Source organism: Phocoena sinus, chromosome 15 (genome assembly GCF_008692025.1).
Source record: "Phocoena sinus isolate mPhoSin1 chromosome 15, mPhoSin1.pri, whole genome shotgun sequence".
Taxonomy (NCBI): Eukaryota; Metazoa; Chordata; class Mammalia; order Artiodactyla; family Phocoenidae; genus Phocoena; species Phocoena sinus.
The window spans coordinates 71,665,484-71,684,902 of NC_045777.1; the positions used below are offsets into that span (position 1 = coordinate 71,665,484).

The 19,419-nt window shown below is 44.7% G+C and overlaps 1 protein-coding gene across 1 annotated transcript in view; it reads left to right on the forward strand.

Annotated features, from left to right (window-relative positions):
• SGF29 (SAGA complex associated factor 29) overlaps positions 1–19,419 on the forward strand; it is a 27,304-nt gene continuing 7,885 nt past the window's right edge. The window contains exons 1-3 of the mRNA XM_032604797.1: positions 1–186; positions 14,553–14,647; positions 18,758–18,833. Of these exons, the coding sequence (XP_032460688.1) occupies positions 14,573–14,647; positions 18,758–18,833 (151 nt within the window). The 5' untranslated portion in view covers positions 1–186; positions 14,553–14,572. The remainder of the gene's footprint in view (positions 187–14,552; positions 14,648–18,757; positions 18,834–19,419) is intronic.

Sequence of the window (19,419 nt, forward strand, 5' to 3'; positions counted from 1 at the left end):
GAGAGGTCCTCCGCGCTGCGACCAAGCTCATAAAAGGCAAAAAAGCGTGTGTGATTTTCGCCCTGCCGCGAATCTTCGAACGCAAGCGCGTTGTTATCCGCAGACTTTGAAAAGCATTCGAGCGACCGCGCGCCCGCTCCCGCTGTCGCAGTTTCCAGCGCGACGTGCTTTTCCATTCGTAGCTCGGTAGGTGGCTATGGGTCGCGGTCTGGGACACCCCCCCCCCCAGCCTTCGCCCACCCCGCCCGGAGAATGGCGGGAGCGGAGGGCTGAAGATCCCCATTCCCGGGCCTTGCTGAGGCGGCGCTTGAGGGGCGGTGCGCACGCGCCCTGGGCGGGGAGAGGCGGGGCGCGGGGAGGGAGGGAGGGCTGGCGGGCTGGCGCAGACCTTCTGTAAGGTCTGCGCTTGCGCCCGCCCGCCCTGCGGAGGTGGGAAGCAGCCCCACGTGGAGCTTGGCTTGGTGGCCGGGAGAGGTGGGGTACCCAGCCCAGGTGCGAGAAGACGAGGGCAGAGGATGGGCCCCGAACCTTGGCAGCTTCTGTTATTTGCTCAAGATGTGCCCATCTTAACCACACAACCTCATTCTTCCTTCACATTCCTCCCGGTGGCTCATCTCTCTGCCCCTGTTTGCAGCCAAAATTTCAGCCTGTATTCACCAGCACCCTTTCTCCTCCAAACCCACTCCATTCAGGCCTGGCCCCCACCCCTCCTCTGAAATAGAGCCTTGTCAAAGCCACCGATCATCTCTAGGTCGCCAAATTCAGTGTTAAGTTAGTTCTGAGACCCCTAGCAGTATTTGATGCAGTTAGTCACTGTCTTTAATGGAAACGCGTTTTTTGTTTGCCTTGTGGAACATTCTCGTCTTTAGCTTCAGCTCTCTCTGACTTCTTTGCTGATTCTTGCTCTTCCTTACTTTTAATGGTTGTACTGCCCCAAAGCGTCATCCTAGATCTCTGTTCAGTGTTCACTTCCTGGGCTTTAAATATAAATACCGTCTACTGTGCTTAACTCTAAAATTTCTGCCTTCAAGTCATTGCTCTTCCTGAAATTTTGAGTTTTACCTTTCGCCTTGCTCAGTTTTCTCTTTCTTCCAGTTGCTTAGGCCAAGCACCTTGAGTTATTGTAGGTGTCTTTTGCTTCTTCTCTCTCCTCCTCCATCAGTCAGCACATATTTATCCTTGAGGCTTTGAAGTTTCACTCCTGGGTGTCCAATTGTAGGTATGTTTGGTATTTGGTCAGTTCTTTCTGCCTGAGAATTTCTGTTTTCATTTTTGGCGTTCTCTGTCATTTATTCAGATTTAGCCATTTGTGTATTCTGATCCATCCCTTTTAGAGTGTTTATTTCACCTACAATTAAGTATACCAAACTGTTTAATATCTGTGTTCCTTTCTGGACTGTAAGTTTCCTAAGATCAAGGCAGTGACTGTCTCATTCACTGCTGTATACCCCTCATGCCTGGCACCGAGTAGGTGCTTGATAAATGTTAATGAATGAATGAATGAATTTACAAAGGGAAAGTACCTTTTCTCCATAGGTGGTAAGTAGACAATCCCTCTTAAGAGGATATTGGTTACAACTAATTTGTTTTCTGCGGTCCGGGAGGAGAAGGTATTGAACAGCCCAGGTTCAGAATTGTTGCGGTGTTTCTAAGAGGTTTCCAGGATTCAGTTCAGTTCTGCAGTCTATTTTGAGGACTTGGTAGGTGCCAGGCCCTGTGCTAGTTGCTGGGAATATAAAGATAAATAAAAGTGCATCCCTCTCTTCTAAGAGGTGTGGCAGGAGAGACAAGTGAAACAATTAGTCGCCGGGTGTATGTGTGACAGGTGCCAGAACGGAAGTTGGTGTACCGTGTTTTGGAAGTTTCTGGAAGTTTTGGTTGCCCTTGGCATCAGGGCAGATGAGAGGGGCCTGGGACAGCCAGATCTCCCTGCCAGTTGTTTCTGGCTATAAGCAGCTTTGTCCTTCTATCCTAGTATGCCATACAAATAATGTGTTCTCTGAGTGCCATGGTTTGAAAAAGGTTGGCAAGTGCTGCTGTAAAAGTGTTAATTTTGCTGCCATTTGACTTGGACCCTGAAAAACGAGTAAATTTGAGAGATCCAGAGGGGAAGAGGGGGAAGGATCAAAGGCATTTCAGGCAGGCATAACAGAAGCATAAAAGTCTGTGCTTGTTTGAGGCTGGGGCCCTGGGATTTTTCGGCGTGGATATTGTAGGTCAGTTGAGAGGTGCCCTCCAGGATCTGAAGCAGTGCCTTGGAAGTGTTTGGTAAACCAGAGTGTCCATTTTATAAATACCTGGCCCACCACGAGGCACCCTTTTCTCAGTGGGTAGGTCCAATTAGAGTCCATAGTTTTAGAGACCAATTTTCTGGAGCTAGAAGCAGGGATGTTAAGTCAAAGTCCTTTTTTTCTGATTTCTAAATTTATATACAAAGATTCTTACAAAGGTTTTAAAAATGAATCTCACTTGGAATTTTGGTGAGTCATCTGCCTCGGAAAAAATACCCAATTTATGTCACTTCAGGATTTGTGGTCACTGTATCTGTGGAGAGGAAGGTCGAATGGTGAACACTGAACCAGTGGGAGTTGGATGTTGATACTAAGTTGTTTGAGCCCTTAAGGCTTAGGTTGCAGAGTCAGACAAACCTGAATTTGAATCCCACCTCTTCCACTTATTGTTTGTGTTTTCTTGGTAAAGTCGTTTATTTCTCCAAGACTCAAGTTTCCTCAGTACTATGAACAGTACTTTGCAGGATTGTTAAATAGGATAATCTACGCAAGAGTGCTTAGCACATGGTAGGTAATCAGGAATAGCTGTCATTGTTACCTTTATTTTCCTACCTCTTTTTTTTTCAGATGGCACAATGAATCACTGTCTTACTGGTGATACTTTCAGTGTAATCATAATAACCTAACAGTTGATTGGCAGTTTACAGTAGACAAATTGCTTCTACTTCCATGGTCTCTTTTGCTATTGAATATGCTGAAGTTGTGACAAAACTTAGAATTGGGAGGAAGAGCATAGATTTTATAGTTTGCAGACTTGCAATCCCAGCTCAACTACCTGTATTTCCTGAGTTACCAGCATAACTTAACCTGTCTGAACTTCAGTTTCCCCAGCTGTAAAGAAGGTGGGCTTGTAGCATTGATGTAGGTTTAAAGGAGAATCACCTGGGTAAGCTTCAGTACAGAAGCATGGTAGGTACTGGGCGGGGGTGGGGGGTGGGGGTAAGTGGAAATCAGCATCTTAATAACAAAGCTTTTATTGTCTTGAGTCCTGTGGGATTCTTTTTAGAGTGGTTTAAGTATAGGATGTTTGCATTTGTTTGTATGAGGCCTTGGCTGCTAGTAGAGGGTCAGAGAACAGTTTTAAGCTGGGTGTTTAGCAGCTGGTATGTGCTTTCCACCTCAAGCCTTTGTCCCCAAGAATTACCTCTTTTTAGTCAAACTTCCCAGTTGCAGGTAACAAAAAGGTAACCCAAACTAGTCTAAGCAGAAAAGGAGTATCTGTTGACTGTATCTGGAGTCCTGGGTGCATCAGCTTCAGGCATGGCTGTATCCAGAAGCCTAAACTATGTCACCAATATTTTCTGTGTCTTCTCAGCTCTGCTTTTGTCCATGTTGATTTCTCCCTCAGGCAGGTAAAAGCCTCCATCAGTTCCAGGCTTCCATGCTAGTCTTTTTTAAAAACATCTTTATTGGAGTATAATTACTTTATTTTTAAACATCTTTATTGGAGTATGATTGCTTTACAGTGGTGTGTTAGTTTCTGCTGTACAACAAAGTGAGTCAGCTATATGTGTACATATATCCCCATATCTCCTTCCTCTTGCGGCTCCCTCCCACCCTCCCTATCCCACCCCTCTAGGCGGTCACAAAGAACCGAGCTGATCTACCTGTGCCATGCGGCTGCTTCCCACTAGCTAGCTACCTATTTTACATTTCATAGTGTATATATGTCCATGCCACTCTCTCACTTCGTCCCAGCTTCCCCTTCCCGCTCCCCACGTCCTCAAGTCCATTCTCTACATCTGTGTCTTTATTCCTGTCCTGCCCCTATGTTCTTCAGAACCATTTTTTTTTTTTAGATTCCATATATATGTATTAGCATACGGTGTTTGTTTTTCTCTTTCTGACTTCACTCTGTATGACAGGCTATAGGTCCATCCACCTCACTACAAATAACTCAATTTCGTTTCTTTTTGTAGCTGGGTAATATTCCATTGTATATATGTGCCACATCTTCTTTATCCATTCATCTGTCGATGGACACTTAGGTTGCTTCCATGTCCTGGCTATTGTAAATAGAGCTGCGATGAACATTGTGGTACATGACTCTTTTTGAATTATGGTTTTTCTCAGGGTATATGCCCATTAGTGGAATTGCTGGCTCATATTCCATGCTACTCTTTTTTTTTTTTTCGGTACGCGGGCCTCTCACTGTTGTGGCCTCTCCTGTTGTGGAGCACAGGCTCTGGACGCGCAGGCTCAGCGGCCATGGCTCATGGGCCCAGCCGCTCCGCGGCATGTGGGATCTTCCCAGACCGGGGCACGAACCCGTGTCCCCTGCATCGGCAGGCGGACTCTCAACCACTGCGCCACCAGGGAAGCCCTCCATGCTACTCTTAACCAACAGAAAGAGGTTATCTTTTTGCAGATAGCTCTAGCAAAAGATCTGAAATTGATTTTGTCCAGATTTGGGTCACATATCTCTTCCTGAACCAGTCATGGTGGTCAGGGAGAATATAATACTTTCATGGGCCCAGGTGGTATACACAGCCTTGGAGCCAAGGTGAGGGGTGGTTTCCCAAAGGGAAATTAAGAGTGCTATTACCAGACCTAAATATTTACTTAAGAATAATGAATATGTGTGTTTAAAAAGAATCACATATGACTGCTCATAGCAGTTTTATTCATAATGACCAAAAGTGGAAATAGATGCTATTCAGAGAGAACAGGTAAACAAACCAGTTTGTTCATACAATAGGTGCACCTCAGCAATAGAAAGAAGCAAACTCCTGATACACACAGCAACACAGATGAATCTCAAAACACATTAAGTGAAAGAATCCAGACACTAAAGAATATGGATGGCATGATTATGTTTCTGTGAAATTCTGGAATAGGCATAACTAGTCTGTAGTGGAAAATATCAGAACAGTGGTTCCCCTTGTGGGTAGAAAAAGAAAGTGTGGCCATCTAAGTGGAAAAAAGAGGGTTCTAGGACCCAGAAGGTTTAGGGTACTGGGCCTTGCTTCAAAATTCATAAGAATTCTGAAACTTATAGGAATTACGTAACCTCTTCTTGGTTACAGGCTAATGCTGAGATCAGCTGGGACCCTTGGACTCAGATTATGGGCAGCTTGGGCTGAACATTCAGTTTCCTCCCAGCTGGGAGCTGCCTGAACTTTCAGTTAGATGTGGTCCTGAGTCTGCATTCTGGCTTTGCACCACCAGGCTTAGTGTCCTCAGAGTGGAGAACCACAGAAGCCTTTGCCTCTACTGAGAATGTGTTTTCTGGGGAAATTCAAGTTCACAGCTGACTGGATCCAGAGATAGCAGTAATTTATTGGAAAATCATAAAATGAGTTGGTTTTCCCAGGCAGGGCGCACCCAGTAGGCAGAGCTTAAGCAGGAGGGGGCCCTTAAATGGCGGGGGCAGTGATTGCTTCCCCAGGCTTGGGATGCATCAGCGTTTTCTGTTCCTTGTGCCTTTGACTGCTTTGCTCAACTTAACACAGTCCCTGTCTTTTTTCCTGGCAGTCCCCTGACCCACATCTACAGGTAAGGAGGAGGCGGCTCGTGTCTGCTAAGTGCACGCTCTGTGCCAGGCACTGTCTATCACCTTACTTGTGTGGTTAGTCCTCAAGTGGGTGCTCTGGTTTTTATAGAGACTCAGAAAGGTTAGAGCACTTTCTCAGGGTGAGAACTCTATAGCTCTTCTGTCCCCATTCCTCCCCTTGGAACACTCCTAAAATATGCCTGTCAGTTCATTACCCTGATGGCTGTATTGCAGGCAATCACGAGGGGAAACAACCAACACACCTACAACCATTCTGTACCTAGGCAGCCATTCTGTTTTTCACTTTCAGTGCAGTATTCAATAAATTACACGAGGGGACTTCCCCGGCGGTCCAGTAGTTAAGACTCCATGCTTCCAGTGCAGGGGATGTGGGTTCAATCCCTGGTTGGAGAACTAAGATCCCACATGCCGTGCAGTGTGGCAAAAAAATTAATTAATTAATTAAAAATTTTAAAAAATTTAAATAAATAAATTACATGAGATAGTCACTTTATTGTAAATAGACTTTGGGTTAGACGGTTTTGCCCAACTGTAGGCTAATACTGTGAGTGTTCTGAGCACGTCTAAGGTAGGCGAAGCTAAGCTATGACGTTCAGTAGGTTAGGTGTATCAAGTGCATTCTCAACTTATGATATTTTCAACTTCTAGTGGGTTGATCGGAACATAACTCCATGGTGAGTCAGGGATGATCTGTATATTATATATACAGAAGGTATCATACAAAATGAAAATCATTGTAGGTTGCTGGGATTTGCTTTAAGATATTCTTTGATGTTGTTGACTTTTCTTGTTTTTCATCTAAATTAGGAAAAATGGAAATAGAGTTGCGACCAGAGTACTTTGGAGAGCCAGGGGAGTTTCTGACTGCCTCGCTGGTTAAGGAGTACCCCAGAGAAGAGAGGGCACTGGAGTAGGAAGAACTCGCTGCCTTTTGTCAGTCAAGTCCCAGGGGAGGGGCCTCAAGGTAGTGGAAGCAGCTTGATGGTCCTTTCAGGGAGCTCAGTACCGACTGCTTCCAGAGACAGCAGTAGTTCATTGTATGATAAAATCATAAAATGAGGTTCTCCTAGGCAGGGCACTACCCAGTGGGCAAAGTGAGCCTCCAGAATCCTGGCACTCATCTCATTACTTCAGAATTATTGGGTTGGCCACAAAGTTCGTTAGGGTTTTTCCATAAGCTCTTTTTGGCCAACCCAGTACTTCACACTGAACAGAATTGAGGTGAGAAGAGAGCATTTTAAAAGTCACAAGTCAGTGTTTTTATGTGAAGGCATCCTGACAGGTCTCTTGTCAAAAACAGGGCCCTCCTTTCCCACCTCTGCCTTCTGATTGCAGGATTAGGCCCTGCCTGGCTTGGTATTTGACCTACTCCTTCCCCTCCAGACCAAGTAGGTCAACTTTTTCACTTTGGTTGGCTGAAAGTTTCAACGTCAATTTCATTGTCTGTCTCTGCATCTACTAATTGCAAAAGGTTTTATGAGATAACATACTTTTTCTTCTTGTATATACAACAGGGGTTGCCTCAAGGGGTGGGAGATTTCATTGTGTTTCTTTTAATCATTTGAATTTTTTTTACTGTGTGCATATATTATCTAGTAGTTAACGGTTTTCTTTTATTTCTTTTCCCCCTTAGGCGGAACAGACTTTGTGTGTAACCACAGTAAGACAGAGAGACAGATGATATTGCAGTAATGTGATGAGAGCCTAAACTAAGGCAGTGACAGGTGTGATGGAAGAGAAGGGTCTGGATTTAAGAGAAATTTCTGAGGCAAAATCAATAGAATTTGAATGGGGATTGATCAAGGGCATGGGGTTTGGAGATGAGCAAGGAGAAGACCCCAGGATTTCCAGCTTGGGAAGCTGGCTGGACAGTGATGGGCACCACTCACCCACGTCTGGAAGGCAGAGCCGTGCAGGGCAGGGAGTGTACGGTGTCTGAGGCGCATCATGGTTGGGACGTTCAGGCGGCAGCTGCAGGTCTGAGCTGGGAGCCTTGGAGAGAAGTCAGGGCTGATGATACTGATGTGGAAGTTTCAGAATATGGGTGCTTGAAGCTGGTGACAGTGCTCAGGGAGTGCTTAGAGAATGAGAAGAGGATCCAGGGTGACTGTCCACTGAGGTGGAGGAGGAGGGCAACAGAAAAATAGGGGAGACTGGAGGCCTGGAAACCCAGAGAACAGAGCTTTGAGGAGCAGCGTGTGGTCAGGTATTCAGTGCAGCAGAAAGTTCCAGGAGCTGGCAGGAGATCACAGGCACTGAGGGAGCGCCGGACTGCAATGGTTAAAGATTAAATGGGAGTAGAAGTGAGGATGGTGGGTACCGTGCCAGCCCTGTGCTAGGTACAGAGGATAAAGTGCTCCCCGCTCTCAGAGACTGGACACACTGGGGGAGGGGACAAATACACACACACACAGAATTGTAATACGATTTGATGGGCACAGTGGTGGAGAGCTGCACAGGGTATAATGGGGACACAGAGAAAGGTAACTTCACCCAGCTGAGGAGACTGGGGCTTTCTATGATTAGAGGAGGGGGTGACTTGGTAGTAATCCAGGTCTTAGAGAACAGTTAAATCAGGCAGAGGATTAGGGGTAATCTGCCTGCAGGAAGAACATCCCAGATAGAGGGAGCAGCACAACCTTAAGTTACACGGCGCCCAGTCAACAGCGGAACAGTTCAGTGTTACTGGAATATAAAATGCGAGGCAGACAGGGCTGAGCGATGTTGGAGTTGGGGAGACATGAGGATGGAAACCTCTTTGGAGACCTTGTGTCTTGTATTAAGGGCTTGACTTCTCCTGGCAGGGGGACGTGGGAGGGGATTGAAAGGTTTTGGTAGGGAAATGACACAGCCACACTTGTCTTCTAGATGGACAGTCCTGGAGCTCTGCAGAGGGTGGGTTTGAGGGAGACGAGAAAGCAGGGAGGAAGCCCAGCTAGGAGGCTGCCGTATAAGTTACGGTGAGACGGACCTGATACAGCCTGAACCAACGAGTGAAGGACGGAAAAGGAGTGGATGGAGGCCTGAAATACTGGGGCAGTAAATCAGCCAGAGTGGCGATTGGTTGGACATGAGGATCGAGGAAGAAGGGGGAGTTGGCAGTAACTCAGGTTCCAGCGTAGGCGCTGAATGGGCTACGAGCGGTGTGCTGCCGCTAGGGGTTTGGGGGTGGGGTGAGTAGGGAGGGGATGAGCTTGCTTTTGGACATACTGATTTTTTTTTTTGAACAGTTTTACTGAGATATAATTCACCTACCATACGACTCACCCATTTAAAATGTATAATTTATTGCGTCTTTTAAAGTATATTCGGAGTTGTGCAACCATTATCATCATCTAATTTTAGAATATTTTCTGGGTACATTGATTTAACAAAATTTCTTTTATTATGGAACATTTCTAACATACAGAAGTAGAATCACATAAGGAGTGTCTGTGCTGGGCAGAGTGATTTGGGGTCTCCTCTGGTGGAGATGTCCAGCCAACACGAATCGTTGTTACGGGAATTTCAAAATGGACCTAACTTCGGGGAGGGGTGGCAGGGCAGGAGAGAGGTGGTGTGTGAAGGAGTAAAGATATGAAGTTCCTGTCGATTTTCCAACACTACTTACCAGTGGGGTTATTGGTGAAAAGGGGTTGTTGATGACAGCAGAGATGACTGTTCTTGCCTGAGGAGCTTCCAGGCTGGTTGGGGAAGAAAAGATCTACCTACATCCACTGGCTGGAAAGCCAGTTTATAGGTCTAGGTAGGTTCCAGGAAAAGTCAAGAGAAAAGTTAGGCTTATTTAGGGATGGTCAGACAAGACCAGTTTTGATCTGGTTGTTGAAAAAAGTGTAATGTTTGTTTCCTTGGCAGAGAGGGAGAGCACCCTTTCAGCCTCTTTGGAGGGTAGGGTGGAATGGGACAAGACATCTGCGTTTGAGTGTGTGTAGATAAGACAGACCAGAAGAAATGTCAGCAAATAATGACAGATGACACTGGATATGTCTGAGGGCTGGATGCCACCCCTCACCCTCCGGCCTCTTCAGATGCAGTCCCATTCTCTCGTCCTTGGACTAACTGTTCTCAGTGTGCTCCCGCCCCTCAGCCAACAGGCTCACATTTCCTCCACCTGTAAATCCTCCTCCTTCTGCTTGGCCTCCCCTTCAAGGCTCCACCTCTGTCTGCGTCACAGCCCGGCTAGCAGGAAATTGTTATCTTTATTTGCTACTACACCCCTCCTGCATGGTGGTGGGTCTGAGGGCAGGAGCAGAGGTATTAGGAGGGAGAAGGCTTGAAGTGTCAGAATTCTCGGAAGGTAACTGATTTACCTGGCAGTGGAGTGGGAGTGCTTGCTATCAATGCTTGTATAAAGTAAAACCCACTGTCTGGCTGGGGTGGGGGGGCTTCCCCCAGTTCTACTTTTATTTTACTTTACTTTTATTTATTTTTGGCTGCATTGGGTCTTCGTTGATGCACGCGGGCTTTTCTCTAGTTGCAGCGAGTGGGGGCTACTCTTCATTGTGGTGTGCCGACTTATTGCTGTGCCTTCTCTTGTGGAGCACAGGCTCTCGGTGCGTGGGCTTCAGTAGTTGCGGCACACGCGGGCTCAGTAGTTGTGGCTCGCGGGCTCTAGAGCACAGGCTCAGTAGTTGTGGTGCACGGGCTTAGTTGCTCTGTGGCATGTGGGATCTTCCTGGACCAGGGCTCGAACCCGTGTCCCCTGCATTGGCAGGCGGATGCTTAGCCACTGCGCCACCACGGAAGCCCCATTCCCCCAGTTTTAATATGCACAGTGTAGGCATGTAAAAGGCATGGTTCTGACCAGGATTCTGCTTTATGTGGCAGGAGAGAACAACCCTTTTCCGTGCTGATCCGTTCCTTCCAGGGATCTTCCCACTGGACTCTTCTTTGGTCCACACCTTCACCTTGGTTGTGGTTCAGTGGGGCTCTTTCCCCCTTCCTCTTTGCTCGCTCAGCAGATCATCCCTAGCGTCGTCAATTCCCGAGACTTTAGCAACGACCTCTATGCTGATCATTCTCAAATTTATCCCCTTTGAATCTCTTAAACTCTAGATCCCTGATTTTGTGTGGTTCTAATTAATGCAGCCAGACTTTTTTTTTTTAAGGGACATGTTCTTCTCTAGGTTAGAATGCATTAGATAAAGCTTGTGGTGGTAAAAATAGTGTTGCACGTGTGAGGGAAAAAAGATATGTCACAAGCAGTCAAATGAAAATAAGTTGGACTTCATAAAAATTAAAAACATGTGCTTCAAAGGACACAATTCAGTAATCATTTTTTAAAAAACCAATTAAAAATGGCAAAGGGCAGTTCTCCAGAGAAGATACACAAAGGCCAGTAAACACATGAAGAGATGTTCAACATCATTAGCCATCAAGGAAATGCAAATCAAAACCACTGGTTACCATTTCACACCCAGTAGGATGGCTATAATCAAAAAGACTGAGAATGTCACATGTTGGTGCACATGCAGAGATATCGGAACCCTCATACGTTGGATAATACCACACTTTACCCGTTCATATCGTTTCTCCACATCCTCACCAACACTTGTTATTATGTCTCATTCTCATTATAGCCATCCTAGTGAGTGTGAAATGGTATCTCCTGTGGTTTTGATTTGCATTTCCTTGATGGCTAATGATATCAAGCATCTTTTCATGTGCTTGTTGGCCATTTGTATATCTTCTTTGGACAACTGTCTGTTCAGATCATTTTTATATATGGTCTGAGGTAGGGCCCCAAATTCACTCTTTTACATGTGGACATCCAGTTGTCCTTGCACCATTTATCAAAAAAGACTATTCTTTCCCCATTAAGTTGTCTTGGCAACCTTGTGGAAAATCAGTTGACCATGGATATAAGGGTTTATTTATGGTCTCTTGATTCTGTTCCATTCATCTTTATGTCTACCCTTATGCCAGTACCACGCCATCTTGATTACTATAGCTTTATAGTACGGTTTGTAATTGGCAAAACTTTTTCTAGATTATTTTGGCTATTCTGGATCCCTTGAATTTTTATATTAATTTTAGGATGAGCTTGTTAATTTCTGCAAAGAAGCCACCTGGGTTTTTTTTTTTTTTTTTTTTTTTTTGCGGTACCCGGGCCTCTCACCGCTGTGGCCTCTCTCGTTGCGGAGCACAGGCTCCGGACGCGCAGGCTCAGCGGCCATGGCTCACGGGCCCAGCCGCTCCGCGGCACGTGGGATCCTCCCGGACCGGGGCATGAACCCGTGTCCCCTGCATCGGCAGGCAGACTCGCAACCACTGCGCCACCAGGGAAGCCCCACCTGGGATTTTGATAGGGCTTTCGTTGAAACTGTAGATCGATTTGGGGAGTAGTGCTATTTTAACAATATTAAGTCTGCTGATCCATGAACATGGGATGTCTATTTATGTAGATCTTCTTAATTTTTTTAAACAATGTTTTGTAGTTTTCAGTATAAGAATTGTATACTTCTCTTATTAAACTTATTCCTAAGTATTTTATTCTTTTGGATGCTATTGTAAATTGAATTGTTTTCTTAGTTTCATTTTTGGGTTGTTCATTGCAACTGTATAGAAATGCAGTTGATTTTTGCCTGTTGATCTTCTGTCCCTTAACCTTCTTTGTTAGTTCTAAGAGTTGTTTAGTGGGTTTCTCAGGATTTTGTATATACAAGGTCATGTCATCTGCAGATGAAGAGAGTTTTACTTCTTTCTTTCCAATCTTGATTCTTTTATTTCATTTTATTGCCCTAGTTTGAACCTCTAGAGCAATGTTGACTTGTTGCTGATCTTAGGGGGGAAAGCTTTCAGTCTTTCACCAATAAGTATGATGTTATCTGTGGGTTTTCATAGATGCCCTTGACCAGGTTGAGGAAACTCCCCTCTATTCCTGGTTTGTGTATTACTCTTTTAATAAACAAAAGCAGAGATTTTTAAGAAGACATGCATATTTAAATACGTAGAGTTCACAGTTCATTACCGGGGGGTGGGGGACATGCAGTGTGAATCTGATCTTTGTGGATATGGAGATGTACTAATTGAATGACCTTTATAAGAAGGTAGGGTATAAAGTAAAACTTTCGGCATCCTAAAAAAAAGTTCTTTTTCTCCAGTCTACTTTTATCTTTAGGCATATGTCCAGTTTTACCTAGTTACAGTAGCTTACTTTTAAAAAATTTTTATTGAAGTATAGTTGATTTACAATGTTGTGTTAATTACTGCTGTACAGCAAAGTGATTTAGTTATATGTATATATACATTCTGTTTTCATATTCTTTTCTGTTATGGTTTATCATAGGATATTGAATATAGTTCCCTGTGCTATACAGCAAGACCTTGTTGTTTATCCATCCTGTATATAAAAGCTTACATCTGCTAACACCAACCTCCCACTCCATCCCTCCCCCAACTCCCTCCCCCTTGGCAACCACCCTCTATGTCCATGAGTCTGTTTCTGTTTCATAGATAGGTTCCCTTGGCAACCACCAGTCTGTTCTCTAGGTCCATGAGTCTGTTTCTGTTTCATAAATAGGTTCCCTTGGCAACCACCAGTCTGTTCTCTAGGTCTATGAGTCTGTTTCTGTTTCATAGATAGGTTCATTTGTGTCATATTTTAAATTCCACATATAAGTGATATCATATATTTGTCTTTCTGTTTCTGACTTACTTCACTTAGTAGGATAATCTCCAGTTGCATCCATGTTGCTGCAAATGGTATTATTTCGTTCTTTTTTATGGCTGAGTGGTATTCCATTGTGTGTATGTACCACATCTTGTTTATCCTTTCATCTGTCAGTGGACATTTAGGTTGTTTCCATGTGTTGGCTATACAATAGCTTACTTTTAAAATTACCTTTTATTGTCTCATTCTTTTTCTAATTACCTACTGTTGCATTTTATTTTCATCACAATACATTCATCTTACCTTAAGTCAGATATTTTTAGTAGTTAATTTCTCTTCCCTCTACAGTAAAAAAAAAGTAACAATGCTTTATAACTTAGAAAGTGTCTTCATATAAAATCTTATTTGAATCCTCATTTTACACATTAAAGAAAAAGGGGAAACCAGAATGCTTGAATCATTTGTCAGGATAGTAGCAGCAGAGCTGGGGCTAGGACATACTGCCTTTGAAGATACTTAACAAGTACTCCTGACTTGGTTGAACATATCGAATAGGAGCATCATTGGATTAGGGAGGAAATCCAGGACAACTTGCCGCTGTATCAGTTTCCTAGGGCTGCCATGACAAACGACCGTAAACTGGGTGACTTAAAAGAAATGTACTCTCACAGTTCTGAAGGCTAGAATTCCAAAATCAAGGGGTTGTATCAGTTCCAGAATCAAGGGTGGGTTCCTTCTTGGGTGCCCAGAAGGAGAGTATGTTCCGTGCCTCTCTCCCAGCTTCTGGTGGTTGCCAGCGATCCTTGATATTCCTTGGCTTGCAGCTGCATAGCTGCACTCTCTCTCTGCGTCTGTCACATGGCTGTCTTCCCTCGGTGTGTGTCTGTCTCTCCACCTGGCATTCTCTGTATGTGTGTCTCTGTTTCTTCTCTTATGAGGGCACCAGTCATGTTGGATTAAGGCCCACCCGACTCCAGGGTGACTTCATCTTAACATATATCTTAATTACATCTGCAAAGACCCTGTTTCCAAGTAAGAGGTACCAGAGGTTAGAACTTCAGCATATCTTTCAGGAGAATGGTTTAACCCACAACAGCCACTAACAAGGCTCTCTTCTGCTCCCCCTCCACCCCAGGCGCCCCCGTATACCACACCATGGCCCTCGTGTCTGCTGATTCCCGCATTGCAGAACTGCTCACAGAGCTCCATCAGCTGATCAAGCAAACCCAGGTAAAAATCCACAGCCCTCCACTCCTAGAGGGGAACGTGGGCTGTGATACTGAGCTGTGGAGGGGGCGGGGGTGGTTGTGTTCAAAGAGATTGGACATGCGGGAACCACGGTGATGTAATGAAGGTGGGAGGAGAAGGAGAATGTAGGATATGACTTCCATTCCTGTTGGATTTTCTGTCATGTGCAGGATTTCATGATTCGTTTTGTTTAGTAACAGCTATGTTGAGAGGTGTAATTCACATACCATACAATTCGCCCATTTAAGGTGTACAGTCCAATTTGAATCAATATTCAGAGTTGTGCAACGATCACCATGATCAATTTCAGAACATTTTCATCACCTGACAAAAATGCCCTGTACCCAATAGCAGTCATTCTCCTTGTGCCTCCACCTCAGGTAAACAGAGACACTCTTATCAGGCAAGATATTCCAAGCGTGTTTAGTGGTTATCTACTAAGAGCTGGTCAAGGGCCAGCCCTTTTTTGGAATGTGTAGTGTTGGAACACCCAGGCCTGCTGAATCGATCTTTAACTGCACCTGCCACCCCCCTGGCCCTTGGCCTAGGCTCTGTTACAGCAAAACAGTCATTTGAGCATTTACCTTCAGTATAGCATTTATATAACAGATACGGCAATAGTATCAGCATAAATATGCCTAACGTTGGCAGGAATCCTTATAGGGTAGGGATAGACTTAAAGAAACAACTAATCTGTCCTATAGAGCCATTACATACACTTTCATATTTTTGTACTAATTTGATTACCTGTTTTCCTCCTTCATCTACCACCATCTGTACCTTATGATAAATTTGTGTGAAACTGTTTAGCATAGAAATTAGCTGATGGTGAGTTAAATCCAGTTCTTCCTCAGGGCAGTCACTTTCCATCAGCATTACATTCTCAGAAGACTTTGACTCAATCTCCCAATACATTTGGTCATCAATATCAGTATTACCCTGTGACTGACTTACATAAGGTAGTTGAATCTTACCAACAGTGCCAGTGTGTTACACCATACTGAAGTATGGTCATGGTAAAATTCAGTTTCATTATGGAACAAATCAATAAGAATTACAGAGCTATTTGTTAGGCCTTTGCAACAGAATTGGCCCTGCCCATTTACCAGATTTTATTACGGAAAGGCTTTATTACAGTTGGCCATGGTTCAGTTATTTCTGGGTTCGAAGTCAGCTGGGGATAAAGCCAGTCACTCTGTCTCAGCTCAGGCTCGTACTGAGACTGGTTTCCACTGCATACTGTTGTATAGCAGAGTCCACCTCCCTCCTATGGGGAGGACACAGGTGGTATTCAGAGTACAAGCCCTACCTCTGCTAACTGGACTTCAGGATATGTCTTATTTTGATCTATTCTTGGGTCAAGGGTAGTCATGGTGCATTGATGTAATTGCACATGCCCCTTGAGGGCTTCCATAGGTTTAGAGGTCCACAAAATTCCCATAAGTGTGCCCCTTGGGGCTCAGCAGCTAGGATGGAGGGCCGCTGCTCATGGCTACTTATTAAAGTATTATCCATTTTAAAATAGTCAAGAAACCCTGGTGGGTCAAGGTGCAAGCCCTTTCCCAGCAACAGGTGGGTCCTAGAACTATCCACGTTACCTGTTGGGTTGGCCTGAACCACTTCACTAAAGCCTCATCATCTTTCCAGACTGACTCCCATCCCTTGCTTTCCTCCTACGAGAGAACTCACTTCTGTTTGTTTATTCTAATCAACGGTCTTTTCCCTCCGATTGCTGCTTCTCATTGAAAATGAGTTCAGCTTGCCCCACAATGAACACAACAGTACCTATGTCCCCTAAAGCCTTTTTCTGTCTATGGGCCAATGTTGCTTACTCCACTATGCATTTTGTTGCCATTGTGTACTAATGGCCTGGGTACTGCAGTTAGGATACATATTTTGTACCCAAAAATGTTGGGTGCCCCATACTAGGGTTAGATGAGTGGTAGTCGCACCTAGATGTAATTTAGCCTAAGTATATCATATGGCCTCTTAGGCCTCTCAAAACCTTCCTCGTCTAGGGGAGCAGGGGATGGGGCTGCTCCCCAGGGGAATTTGGACCCACCATGTGCCTACTGCTCTAATCCTGTCAGAAACCCACTTTTTCCCTGTTGTTTTTACTTGCTTTTCATTCACAAAGACAAGGGTGATATGTATTTGTGCAAGCATGCTGTGGCATATCGTGTCCATTATAACCAGGGACCTTTCTAAGCATCCCATCATCCAGGCTTGCAGTGACACGATGATCAGTCTGCTGGGAGCCGCCATACGACCCCATGGGAACAGTTTCCAGAGATTCCTTTCCAAATGGTATCCTTTGTAGTGGAATGTGACCTGAAAAATAAGTCAGAAGATTCTGGCACACATATTGCTAAGTGAAAACCCAGTCTGAAAGGTTTTCTATACTATATGATTCCAACTATATGACAATATGGAAAAGGCAAATCTATAGAGAGAATAAAAAGATCAGTGATTGCGCAGGGCTTGGAGGGAGGGATGAATGGGCGAGCACAGGGGGTTTTTAAGGGAGGTGAAACTATTCTGTATGATACCAAAATGGTGGATACGTTACATTTTGCATTTGTCAAAACCCATAGAATGTTAAACACAAAAAGTGAATCTTAATGTAATCTATGGACTTTAGTTAATAATAATTATCAATATTGGTTCAGTAATTGTAACAAATGTTCCACACTAATGCAAGATGTTAATAATAGGTGAAGCTGTGCAGGGGAAAGGAGGTGTACGGGAACTCTGTCTTCTACCTGCGTGATTTTTCTGTAAACCTAAAACTGCTCTAAAAATAGTTTATTAATAAAATTTTGAAGATAAAGAAAAAAAGATACTGGCACATTACTAGAACTCCAGTCAGTCATCAACAGTTTGTCTAGTTTATCATCATATTATATAACCAAAATGTCTCTCAGAGGGTTTTCAGGCTTCCATTTGACTTTGTTGGGGTCTAAAAGTAGAGGTGGTCTTGGCAGACACACGGCGTCACCTTCAGGGCATCTGGTATGACTGAGTTAAGAGTCAATGTTATTCTCTTGCTCTGAGCCTCTCTCAGGTATTAATGTAATACTGAATTTCCATCATTGCATAACCCATTTATTCATTCTTTTACCCTCAGCTACTCTTTCTCCTTCTCTGCATTTGTCATTGATTTTTACCCAGATTTTTCTACTCTGAAGGACGTTAGGCTCGGCCACCGTGCTGGTCCTGATTGCCAGCAACAACACACTAGTCTAGCAAGTGCCTCACCTTCCTCCGACTCTCCCCCTATCCCCACCCCGGCCCCCGTCCATTCCCATTCATGTAAGGTAGGGTTACTTAGGTACGGAACTAGTGGGCTGTTTTCACCACTAGGCATTATAGCTGCGTTCACTGTTAACTCCATTTTGCCAGATGGGGTGAAAGTACCTACCCACTCAGGCACTTAGAAATTCTGACATAAAGGTTAAAAGGTATAGTTACAGCTTCTTCCTTAGGAATCATCCCTGCTTCCGGCATCTTCATTTGCAGCCCTGGTCCCTGGACCACTGATGTGGGGAAGGATTGTATCAGCGTCCTTACCTGCCCCGCTTCCCCAGATGAATTGATCATAGATATACGTGTTAGTTTCTAGACTCTCGGCTCTGTTCCATTGACCTATATGGCAGCATCACACCATTTGACTACTGCAGCTTTGTAGGAAATTTTGAAATTGGGAAACGTGACTCCTCCGATGTTTTTTTGTTGTTGTTTGTTTAAGATTGTTTTGACTATTCTGGGTCACTTGAATTTCCATATAAACTTGAGGATCAGCTTGTCAATTTCTGCAGGGAAGTCAGCTGGAATTTTGATGGGGATTGCATTGAATCTGTGGGTTTTTGATAAAGGAGAGTCATTAAATGTATAACTTGTAAGTTAACTTTAATGCCTTTTGTATTGCTTTTGCATTAGTCAGGGGGGAAAATGCTTTTAAACTTACGGATTTGGAAGTTGGATTTACAAAATGAGGGTCATATTTATGGGGCCTCTGGCCTGGGCTGCAGGGTCATTGCCACAGCAGGGTAAAGGGCCTCCCCTCATGTCCTGTTGACCTCGTCCTTGCAGGAAGAGCGTTCGAGGAGCGAACACAACTTAGTGAACATCCAAAAGACCCACGAGCGGATGCAGACAGAGAACAAGAGTGAGTAGCTGGGCTCGGGAGAGAAAGGAGTGGGCCAAGACTGGGAACGTGGCGGTCATCATTTTCGAAAGGGACTTTTGCATGTATCTGCCTAACCCAAAATGAACTGCTTGCTCCCTAGCCCTGAGGGACCGTTTTCCCTGAGGCTGGGTGACCTAAGATGACCCAGGAGACAGATGACAGACTGTCTAGCCACTAAGGAACTTTAAAATCCCCCAACTCTGAGGACTGGGAAGTCAGGAAATGACGCTGCGTCCCGGGAACCCCCTTACAGCGCACAGGACCCCCCAGTTAGCCGGCATTTTCTAGAGCTTCCCTACTCATGTGCCCTGCACATGCCCTGAGGTCAGGCTCCCGGGCTGGTGCTTTCCAACTCTGAGGAGCTTGGAGAATTGTTTTCTGTTTGCGTGGGTCACACTCTGGCAGAGGTTAGAGAGTCCTCTCCTAGGTGTTGTGATGGCATCTGTACCATATGAAAATGTGAACATGGAGGTATCGGCCTCGTGGGGCACTTCTGAGCCAGTAAAGCTCATCATACCTCAGCCCATGGCCCCTCGGTGCCTCCCAGAGTCTGATTCCGGCGGAC